The sequence below is a fragment of the Achroia grisella genome, unplaced genomic scaffold, assembly GCF_030625045.1.
Source record: "Achroia grisella isolate CSIRO2021 unplaced genomic scaffold, CSIRO_AGI_Agris_v1 utg2547, whole genome shotgun sequence".
In the NCBI taxonomy this organism is placed as follows: domain Eukaryota; kingdom Metazoa; phylum Arthropoda; class Insecta; order Lepidoptera; family Pyralidae; genus Achroia; species Achroia grisella.
In genome coordinates this window covers 75,135-88,201 of record NW_026712744.1, presented here as the reverse complement: position 1 = coordinate 88,201, position 13,067 = coordinate 75,135, and the positions used below count along the sequence as shown (strand labels likewise).

Genomic DNA, 13,067 nt, shown 5'->3' with positions numbered 1-13,067 from the left:
AGGAAAATAAATATGGAAGCACCTAACGAACAAGAAAACCTATCACACCGAGTTGAAACTCAAATTGGAACTCCAAATATGGTAAACATAATAGTTTGTATTTATTTTGCAAATTAGAACGTTCTCTTCATGGATTTCATTTTAATATAATCTATTAAAGAAACCAAGAATCCATAAAAAATATTTAATTCTTCGAACTCAACTCCTAAGGCTGCTAAGCAAGAAAGAGCACCGAGGAATAAAATTAATAGTAGTATATTACGTTTTATTATTGAAGCATATTAAAATACTTCCGAGGACACATGACGTGAAAACTTATGATAACTCTTATAATATTAAATATGTATATTTTAAATACTAATTTTAAAGTTCCCTATATACAAAAATATTTTGGGTTTCGTAAGATTATTTAAAAAACGAAACCGATTGCAATAATTTATTTTTGCAATCGATTCGTAGTGTAATAAAGTTTACTCCAATATCGATCCGATACAATCCTCTCTCTCCTCTAACACGACCTCATATATGAGTTTCAGCGTGTTCCAAAATCGCAATCTCGAAGTTTAATGAAAATATCGATCTGAATGCTCTAAGCATATTACGAGTTCTATTAAATTTTCAATTGACTTTCGGATTGAAAACTCATACTATGTGATATAATATGTTCCAATGATAAGTACGTATAATAAACACCTACCTACATATAAATATATATGTATACAGCTTTTCACCAATTTACCAAAAATTCTGTTTTACGAATAAAAAACTACAACGTTAATTGTCACCTGTAGACAGAAGAAGCTCAAAATAATATAATTTCTGGTGTAATTAGAATGCCAAACATGCTGACAGTCGATTTCAACTCTCATTAATAACTAAATACGTGTTAGTGATCTGTACTAATAACATTTATCTCAACAAATCACAAAAGTGACGTAATTCATAAACTTCCTGAAATTTTCTAACCTTTATTAATAAAAGTTCGTTTGTTGTTATATCAGAAAGACCTTATATTATTTTTGCGTTTCCTCAAATATGCCATCCCTTTATTATCGTAACCTGATGTTTGTTACCTAGTACTACATAGAGCAGAAAAGGAAAGCGGAAATTTTCGAGATAGATTATTTTCGAAGTTTTTCAAATTATTACATGTTTCTTATGCGATATCTTTGTTAAAATCTGAATAGATTTCTACAAAATATACATTAATACATATTTATTTCAACTACGTATTATAACAATCTTCCTATATCTTTACATTTTGTTTCTTTCTAATCAATTCTTTTATTGAAATAACATCTAAGGAATTTATATTTGTGAGAAAATAAATAACGTCATCAAAATAATTATTTACACTATCCGCTGGTGTTTTATCTGGATGAATCTGAAATAATATTTTTTAACAAAAGATCGTTTGATTCAATTCAGATTATCCATTGATGTGAATAAAATATATGGTTGTGTGATTCTTGCAGTACATTGTTCGTTATCACATCTACTAACTGATAAAATAAATAATCTATAAAATTACAATATACATAAACAGATACATATCGAAATAGCTCTTTGCTTAACTTATAACAGCCAATCTTTTAATAATATTGCTAAAAAATTATCATGGTGTTACCTTCGAATCTTAATTTATGTACTGACAGCTACAGTAAGAAATTTTAAATTCAAGTGTGTGAATGTTATTTAACAATCCTTAAAAAACTTGCAGTCTGAAACATTGACGCATTATGTACGCTCGTTACACTGGGAGATATATACCTAATGAATAATTCATTAAAACAAATGATGAATTAATTGTTTGTTTTAAATAAGCTTGAATATCTTTTAACAAACCCAAAAAGACAAAGCCAAGTGAACAGAATAATTATAGTATTGTAGTGTAACAGGAACTTAATATACACGTGTAATTTTGTTGCTACCCCGCATCGTAACTTTAATAGAATTCCAACATATTGTACTGATATTATTAAAAATATATATCGCATACAGCAACATTGTGCAATAATCGATGCATACATACGTTATTCGATTATGATGTTGTACTAACTTCGTTACGATATAATAATATCAACATATAATAGTTAAATTACTATTATGAATACTAAAGAAGGGATAGAAATACTTAAGTACCAGACCAATACAAATAATGATTAATACATTATTTTTATAGTGCGATAATCAAATATGTAACTTTCGGAAGAAAGACGATTTTATGATTTAACCAGACTACCGAACCTAACAATAGTTATATATTGAAATTGTAAGTACAAGTGAATGTATTTTCCTATTTCGATATGATATATGTGATAAAAAATCGAATCATGCATTTATAAAAAGAATAAGTAATGTTTACATGACATTTTAAATATGGAATATAAATTATACATTCGTAATGAAGTCAATCAGTAGATGTTTTTGCTGCATCGTATAATTAGATTTGTATTTAATAAAGTAGATATGACATTACATGAATAGACCTTCATTATGAGTATTTTTAATAATATTTCTATGATTTTGATCAAGCTTCAAAAATTAAGTTTTTACTTTAATATTGCGACATATTGTTAAATAAATTATTCATATGTTAAAAGGTATGTAAAAATGTACCAAATATATAACGTAAGGTATTTTATCTTGTATTATATTTTCTTTCCAAATAATATATAGAGACTATGTCACAAATATTATGTTAGTCGATGATATACCTACTATACCTACGAAAATAGATAATAATAAATTAATGTACGCACACGCAACGCTGAATGCGCAAATGTACCTCATCTCATACACATTATAGTACTAGACGACAAGTAGGTAAGAAAAGTCACAAGCTACATAAGCTAATTTAAAATGTGAATTTGTGTCTAATTCTATGTAATAAAGAATTAAACCCAAGAAAGAATAATATGATTCACAAAATCTCTCTAAGCACTATATATATACATATTACTACAGACAGGGTCCATTACAAATAAACGAATTAAACAAATATAGACCCAATAACGGAGAATTTCAACACAATTTAACAAATAAGTGCCAGGTAGCATTATTTTTGTTTGTAAATCAGATCAAACAGAACAATAAAATAATTATATGATTTTTACATATTTATAATATCTATACGAGAAAAATATTTATTTTCCAATTCATCCATAATTATACCTTAGTACAGATAAATCTTAGTTTTACGTAATAAAAAGTAGGTAATATATTGTTTCAAATATTTAGAATTGAGTCGTGTAAAATGTTATTAATTATGTACTTTATTTTAATATTATATATATAATTAAGAACTTGCATATTCTAAACATGTATAATTTAAAAAAAACAGTTAAGACGTGTTAGTATTCGTAGTGTATGATTGAACCGGAGTGCCAATTTACACAATATTGTATATATAACAACACCACAATCTTTTCTAAACAGTTGCATAGTTCTATTCAGGATATTTACGGTAAGTAAGAATTTACCTAAAAACTGAGTTTATTAACTAGTTCTAAACGCTAATTTCGTGTGTAAAGTTATGTTTTTCTACAACCTTCACATCAATTAGATAATATAAATGTAAGAATATTTTATTGATTAACGTGATTTATAAAGATATATTAGTGACTGAATAAATTTAGCGTTTATATTATTAAATTACATTTAATGTTTTAAACATGCCGTTGTTGTCTAAACTTTTGGAAACAATGGACGAAAAAAAAAGTAAAGCGGACGGCCAATATCACAGCATGCAATTGTAATAATTAATTACTAATTAATAAACAATAATAATAACGCTATGTAGCAATAATTTGTAAAGTTTACGCAATTGACTGGATTCTGAATTGAAACAGTTCGAAATTAAAGTTTGTTTAATGTCGAATTTATAATAATTAATTTAAATTACCAATTAGTTGAAAGTAAGCGCAGTCAAATCAGAAACCCGACTAAATATTGTAGTATGCTAATTTATATGCAAAAGGAAAAATCTCTATTATTTAGTCTAATTGTATTTAAGTGATAAACCGGTAACAGACATTTGTAAAAGTAAACACCAAACTCTCCCATCGGCCTGCTGACTATTGATAAGCGTATTTCAAAAACTGGTGTTTCATACCAGTTTTAGACCGGCGTGTCTCAGGTAAGTCCTCCTATGTCACGGTTGACTTGGTACATATACGTAGCCAGTTCTTCTCCAGTCAATTCTTCCTCGACTTCTCGTAGACTGCTATTAGAGATGCTCTGAGGAGAGCAATAGGGCTGGTCACGCTGCCTCACCCAACCCCAGTGATTCATCCAAGGTGACTTCTCGTCTAACGCGTGTTCGCCTCCATCGCAGAGCTGCAATACGTATGTTTATTAGGTATTCACCATTTTTATTTTTTTTAATTATTACTCATTGAAATGACTATAGTTCATGAGGCTTTTGTAAGTTATATATAGTAGATTTAAGTAAGGACGCACGTAGTCGTAATCGAAACTTGTTACTTGATTGCTCACATTAATTGCTTTGATAAACTCTACTCGTGTTCTTTATATATAAAGTTTATTTAGCATAGTAGTCATGAAAATATATAATTTTATTTACATTCTAAGAAACCGGTTTATTTTTATTTCGTTATACTGTCGATATTCTGTTATATTGTATAGGGAAATGTTCCAACAGTTTCCAAAAATCAAACAACACAAGCATGTTATTATACAAAAAAATCGTGTAGTTACTTAATGTAATAATAATTATTTAACCACCGCAATCCAACAAACAAATTTTCTTAATAAATCTGATTTAAGTACCTGCCTACACATAGTCATAACTAGTAAGTTATTATAATATTCCTTACAGCATATACACTAGTAAATAAGTAAGAACCATGCATTACTAGTTGACAAAGAACATTAATCATATATCATATTTTCTCTATAATGTTATATTGTAGTTACAATTTCATTGGAATAACTTATTCGTGCACAAGGCAATAAAGCTACTTCATTCCATTTTATGTCCCTTCCTCACTTCAGCGCGCAAGATATATTATTTAAGAAGCTCGGATTTCTCGTATTTCCTTTCAAGTTATTAGTCATTTCCAACCAATGAATCATGTAAGATAAATCTTCAGATCTATAAAAAAATAACAAATGACATCCGAAGCACGAATATTCGACGAGCCACTCAGCATCGAGCAAGATGGCGTCTAAATTGCATCGGTTATCGCTATAAATTCAAACTTCCCTCCAAATAGCCTATAGGACTACGCACAATCAGGAATATGCAGATTTTAGGGTCCCTCTATAAAATATTGTGTATTGAGGTATCTCTATACATCATTACAGATATCCACATGGAAATTACTTATGCATTACATTTCAGCAACAGGTACAATACGCTTACGTCATTATTCGTTAACGTTAGGTGAAACATTATTATATTACCTGTATATGATAATAGCAACACCTATATATCATATTTCAACGCTCCATTTCGTCGGAAAAATATTTCCATAGAATTTTGTCAGGAGTAATTTAGAAGCTATTTGCCAATTTATTGTGTATTTTCTACACTTAACCTCCTAATTAATTACTTCGAAATATGGCTTACAATTAAATTGTCGAATTAATTAAACATTTATGAAGTCGATATATGTATGGAATATATAATATACCCTCTACTGTTAATTGGTAATAACAATGTTTATAGGTCAGATAATATATATTTATAAATCGCACATAGGTTGACTAACTAAATCATGGACTTTTAATAGCATCGTGATTATCAATAAATATAATATCAACTAAAAGTTTCATGATAATTTAATGTATGTATTTAATGGTTCTTTTAAAAATTAACAATAAAAGAACACAATTAAAGTGTATATAAATTAACATTTTAGCCAAGAATTTAGCCAGCTAAACCATGTTGATTTCAAAATCTAAAACTTATCTACAGTATACGATGTCATTATCAAATAACAAACGAAGGTATATATTTGACGGTAACCATTTACCATTAGATGGGCCGTATTCTTGTTTGCCACCATCTTAGTATAAAAAGCAATCTTCACGCCATGTCTCATAACATAAACATATAATATTGACAGTGAGTACATCTTTCTAATATTCTGATAACACCATTATGAAATTAAGTGAATGTTTGATGTTAGGTTCAATTAACATTGGATATTTAATTTAATTTCAAAACGGCTCTTTAAGGTAACGTTCGAAAATAATTTTGAGTATGAAATTAAAATTAAGTCTATATTATGTATGTCATTTCAATTAATTTAAAGTTAATTTAAAAATACAGGTTAAACTTGATTCTAACATATACATATTTTATCATTATTTCTCTATTTATAATTCTGAAGAGCTCTGCTCATATCTCACAGCGCTGTCAACGTGAATTCTGATAAAAAATATATTTGTTATTGTAGGATTCGATATAACTGTGCACCTATTTTCTAGGTTTCGCGTGAAAAAGTAACAAATACACATTTACGAGTATATAGCCCCACAAACTTTCCCTAAAACAATTATTCGCAAATTTACTAAGAGATCAATAATAAACTTTTTACAATTAATAAACCCAATACCAAACATCAAAACAACAATGGGACATCATCTCGGTTGCTGATATTAAAAACAAAAGATTTTATTAATTTTGAAAGTAAACAGTCTTTTTTCGTATTCAAACAACCAGACCCTCCGGGTATGAATCTAAATAATTGCGCCACGGTTGTATTTATGTATTATACATATTTTTTCAATTAAGTATTAGACTACTGTAGACATTATGCAATGTCGTCTGCGTGAATACCTCTGTCACACCGATTTCATTCGCCAACCTAAATATATTCTACATTGAAAGCTTTTTATTTAATAATTAAGCAAAAGTCGAGATATGACAGTGAAATTATATAGTACAGAGAACTAATGTGACGTATGGTGACGGCCTCGGTGGTCTAGCGGTTTGGCACACCGCTTCGATGGTCGCGGGTTCGATTCCTCGCACGGTGCAAATATTTATATTCATGTGTAGATATATTATTTGTATCAGTCTGGGTGTTTTCTATATATATATATCAGTTGTCTAGTACCCATAACACAAGCTCTGCGTACCGTGGGACTAGATGGCGTTGTATCCTGGACAAATATGTCCAGGCATATTTATTTATACATATGTATCAGCTTATTTTGTCCATCTTTTTATAGGATATAACTATATCTTGTTATGAGAAAGAAACGTGTAAATCTTTTTAATGGTTATACATACGCTACCATTCTGGAAGATTAAGATATCATACCCATTATCCTACGATTTCACTGCCTAAACTGCACTCTACAACCAAACACATGCAGCTTACAAAAAAAACTGCTTGTCGGCTGAAACAGTGGAGACTAAAGTACCACTCAGACTGCTGTTTACAGTATACCTACCTCAGTAAATATATTTGTGTGTAAACAAAGTGAAAGGAAAACAAAAATGAATTCTTAATTTATAAAAAGATGTAGACACGTCTTATGACGAAAACATAGTCTTAACGTAGTCGAAACAGATACAATAATACTAAATAATATTCACACTATAGGTATCTACCAAGTTTTATCTGCATCGCACTGTATCGTTTGCTAGAATTTATGAAAGGATTTCCAGTTACTTCTGTTTAACGATTGTTCATTATGAAACCCGGTTGCGCCAAGATGAAACGTTTCGTGGTTTATTGTTGCTTAATTTTCCCAATTTGATTCGTCCTAAATCCCTATTAATATATAAAGCAAGTGCTGCGCCCAACTGGCTCATAGTTTTTGGGACAGTACTTAATGTATTATTCAAATTTACGGCTAGGTATATTACCAATTATTATTATATAGCTGAAAGGAAATGAAGAAAGACATCGATCGAAACTGTTTACACATAGTACATATGTATATATAACAAATATATTTAGAAAAGCAATGAAGTAAAAACTCGTCCCAAAAGACAGGATTGTTATTTTTCAGCCCAGTATCTTATCCAGATAACGATGTAGCCGCGAGACGTAACTAAATTCGTCATACCATATATTTTTTCAATGTCTTCAATAGAACTTCTCCTTGTAAAAGAAGGATTTAGCTCAACAATACCAACTTCCTTTAGTTTCATCCAGAGTTTTCCTTCTCATGTACCAATAATAGCAGTATTATTCTTTGTTTACTTAATGAAGAAATACAATAAACATAAGTCAAGGATATTCCTTTTTTCATAAATTACTTTTTCACTGAGCGAGCGTTAACTTTTTACAAAAGAGACTTATACAGCAATATTACATCTTTTACGTAATTAACTTCAAATAGAAAGGTTTTAATTTTGCAGTATATTGTACATAATGCATAGTTGTAAATACAACTTTTCTCACTGTACGGAGATCGATCCCCAGAACATGGACATGATGATGAACAAGCGGATAATCCACTTTATAGTAAATTGTACTCCGCCTTTATATAAATATATATGAACAGTACCACATATCCGTCATTGACTCATAAGTTGCTATTCCGCGTTCTCGATAACATTTGAAAGTTATAGAAAAACTAAATCGATAACAACAAGAATGAAGAACAATAAATTAAAACATTAATATTCCAGTTCATTAAAAAATATGTTATTAATGAACATAATCTAATTTTGTATTCAACTTAATTATATGTCTTCAGAAAGTTTCCTTATTGTGATGTGATGTTACTGTGTGAAGTTTTACTAGGACGCGATAAGAAATATACTACCATTTCAGGTGATAAAATATGTCAATCAACAATAAATACTGTAATATCTTTGGTATAGGGTTGCCGCTCCAGAGAGTAGTTGCTATAACAATCTCACAGTAAAACTCAGATTGTTAGTTTTACTGTGACTCGTCTGGGAGAATAAATGGTATCATCATGTTACCAATTTATGCCCTTTACTAACAATGTACGCATTATTTTGTTTCAATCTGAAACATAAGATAGCTATTGAATATTTTGCCACAAACCGTATATTAAGCAGGACACGGTGATATTCTAATAGGTAAAATGTTGATTTATCTAAAATTATTCTCAAAGTTCAAGGAGCGCAAATAAATTAGTTAAAATAAAAACATGTTTAGAACTTGAACTATTTTTTTGGCAATATCATATACGTATTATATTACCAAATTAATTTAATATTTCACATTTATTTTGAACTAATGTCAAACAAACACTTCTTCTTGTTAGACCTTTGTCGTATATTTAATTGTAGAATCATCTTGATTAAATTAAAAATAATTAAACAATAAGGCCTCCTTTTTATTAAGCACATTATTACAAAGTGTTCCTTTTATACGTTTTACTTTTTATAAGTGCGCAGTAAAGAGTTTTATTATTATTATTCTCATAACTGTTTTATATTTTTAAATTTAATTTAACAAAGGCACTGTATCAATGTAATTAATTCATTGATGTCTATGGTGTCATTTTAGTCACAGTGTCATGTGGGATCATATTTACATTAATTTATCAGTTTATTTGTATTACGTTAACATGAAAGATCAGTTTTCAAGATACATATAGATAATTGTTGTAATAGAAACAAAATAGAGGTTGCTGGTACTGTTTTTTTAGCTATTTGTATATACATATATTTTATTTATACTATCTATATTTAATATAACATATTAATTGAATTACCTGACAATATGAAAACTCAATCTTGGATGAGCAGCTTTCAAATTAATAAAATTGGAAATTAAAAAAACAGGGAGTTTGATAGAGGGACTAGTAAATTTAATCCATATTCTTAAAATTTCACAATCAATTTGAACACTTTATACATGAGTATAAAAGCAGAATACTGATTTCTAAAACAATATCAGACCCGTTTAGATGCATTCATAACGTAGGTAATAAAATTTCGTAGACATTCTTACTAACTTTTATTCAATCAGCTATACCTAAAAGCCACCACCCTTGGTATTCCTTAGGAGTTATTTGTGTTACTCTCGTGTCGCCACAAAGTAAACATACTTTACTTTCGATTGTATTATGGTAGTTAATTTGTTTCATTCAAGTAAATAAATTCGTAATTTTTGTTCTATTTATAATACGTACCTACCTATAGAACCAATACAGAAGTAAACTCTTTAGATAAAAAATAACCAACTGGATCGATTTAGATGTTTTGAAACAACTCCGATATATTCATATGTAGGTATGGTATATGCATACAAAAATACGGTCGAAATAGTAATGTTTTAAACTTGGTTAATTAAATACAATATTTTATGAGCACTAGGCTATTATAATGATTAATTTTAAATTGCTACAAATAAAGTATATATATCATGTACCTATCGATAAAATTATACAGCTTATTTGCTACCTATCTATTTACAAAAATAACATTTAAATTCTTTGGCCAGAAATTCTTATACAATAAATATTTCTATACCGACAACAGGTTCAACAAGTATTTCACGTTACATAATAACGGATGCAATATATTTGTATCATCAACTTCTTAAAATGGGGAATACCTAAACAATTTAAATTCCATGTTTCGTCTGATTGCTTTTTGTATCCGCCCCAAATTTTGTAATTCAGGAATGTTTTTTGAAGAATACTTTCGATGAATAAGAAATCATCAATAATATTTGTTAAACAATTTCGAAGGTTTAAGGTAATGATATTCGTAAATTATAATAACAATGGTCAAAATGGCGACATTAGTAACGCGTCAGTGAAGAGGTGAGAACAAAAAATCAAAAGAAATTTCCGCGTTCATCGGGTGAAGAGGTGAGGGCGAGTGAAAATGGCGTCGGAAGTGAAAAGGGAAGGTAAATTCTGTGCCACAAAAGTAACAGCTTTTTCGAGTGTTGAACAAATCTACCTCGATTATGGGATACTTTGTAGACAAACTGAATGTAGAAATGGTGAGCCACACTAGTTCTAAACTGTCATATGTTTGAGTTGTGATGTACCATACTTATGAAATAAAAATTATAAACAATATTTCAAATAATATTAGTAAATTAAAATTTACTTTTCAAACAGTTAATTAGTCAAATTCTACTATATTTTCACATTTTATGGTCCGTAACTAAGATCTGAATATTATATATATATATATTGTGCCTACCTATACTTTAAAAACATAAACACACATACAGTTGTTTAATTACTATTTATTAGAAATTATTCATGAGATCATTCTTATAATATAATTAAAATTACTAGTACTTGTATAATTAAATAAAAACGTAAATTTCAAAATAAAAGAACTTAGGTACTTTTTTGTATTACTGTTTATACCTATTTAAGAAATAAGAACGTCATTGTAAATCCTATTTGGTTACAAATATGTATATCTGTTTTTCACGTTTTTAACATCAATATACCTTGATTGTATGTATTATCTATTCATTTCTAAGAATATTACAATACAATACAAAATATTACAATAACTAACTAAGAATATTACAATACACGCAAAACTATACAAACATATAATAAGAACATGCACATTTGTATAATTAATCATATTAATTTTCATTCTAGACTTATAAAGTAATAATAACAGTCTGATACAACTTGAATATAATGTAGAAATCTAGGAAGAAAACTTCAACTTCATTGTAAACGATTCATATAACTGGTTAAGAAAGGATATCTAAATAATGCAATGCATATTCTATTTGCGGCATTTATACAGCTAATGTAGCATTATTAGTAAAAAGACCACAACCACAAGCCCAACTAAATTTGGTTGTGCCTGACCTCACCTGCGCTCTTGAAGGCGCATCATAGAGCTGGGTGGTTGCCGTGTTGAGCCGTTGGAATCTTCGTGGATGATGTTCGGAAGGACAGGCTGCGCGTTGCTGACGAAACGCCTGGAGTGCGCTGTAAGTACGTCTCATCCGTGGTCCATGTCTCCGCCCTAACCAGCTTGATAAAGTCACCTGCAGACAAATGATAAGATTAATTGTATACTAGTAGAAATATGGCAGTGAATATGGCAATTTCGATATGACGGATAACTATGTAGAAAGTAAGTGAAGAGAAAATTGTTAGTGATAGGCCTAATGGCCCAATTTCTAACAATAGAACCAATCACATAGAACATTTCGTAGATTCCTCTGGAAGCCATGGATATATCTAGTATGCATAATGAGAACAAAATCGTGTACCGTCCACCCTATGGTAAACAATTCTAGGTCTACTAGACCAATTGATCTGACTTCTTGCTCTTACTATCATCTTCCACTAGTGTCCCGACAGCGTATAGCGAAGGTTTTGCCTTCGCTATGCGCTGGCGGCACAATATTCCTATATCATTTTTAAAAACCGTGTATGTCGGGCCAGCAGTATAAACACCCTAACTCCCTTTTCTAAGACCATTTACCTCGAAGTAGATCGAACTAATTAATAGTTATGGCCAGATGTATAAAAGTGTCACATATCTTGTCTGAAGAACCCCCAAGACAAGAGATTACATATTAGAAATATATATTATTATATTACATATATTTGAAATCAGAGATCTATTTCATTAATAGTTAATTGTAGTTTATTTTTGTGCAGTTTTTCATAATCAGAACAAAAATTACTAAATGAAACTTGCGCAGTAACAATTCACAGTACCAATTAATCCCACGAATTATTACATCCCATTACATCGTCATCAAACTTAATTGGTACTCTTACCGCCTATTGCATCTCACCGAGTAAACTAAATTTTATTGGATACAGGTCAATTAGTAGCGATTCTTGTAGTCTTCCACAGAATCCTTGTCTATGCAACAGTTTGTTTGTGAGTAAAGGATGTCAATAGGTACCTATAAAATTGTACCAAGAATTCAAGCGCCAAAATTTAATGAGTGTGAACTTGTTAAACGAGTTTCCGATATTTTTAAGCACCTACTAATACACAAAGCCCTAAGATAAACAGGATTAAAGGAAAATCCCAGCAAGTTGAGACAAAATTTCTTATAAATAATGAATTATTTCACGTAAGAATACATACTGTATCTATATATATTGTTTAAATGTCCAACGCGTATTAAAAGAGTGTACATAGCACT

General features: G+C 29.6%; 1 protein-coding gene across 1 annotated transcript in view; it reads right to left on the bottom strand.

Moving 5' to 3' along the window:
- Window positions 1–4,004: 4,004 nt before the first annotated feature.
- LOC131842836 (pyrokinin-1 receptor-like) overlaps window positions 4,005–13,067 on the bottom strand; it is a 65,862-nt gene continuing 56,799 nt past the window's right edge. The window contains exons 5-6 of the mRNA XM_059191404.1: window positions 11,769–11,945; window positions 4,005–4,338 (exon numbers count right to left, since the gene is read on the bottom strand). Of these exons, the coding sequence (XP_059047387.1) occupies window positions 4,135–4,338; window positions 11,769–11,945 (381 nt within the window). The 3' untranslated portion in view covers window positions 4,005–4,134. The remainder of the gene's footprint in view (window positions 4,339–11,768; window positions 11,946–13,067) is intronic.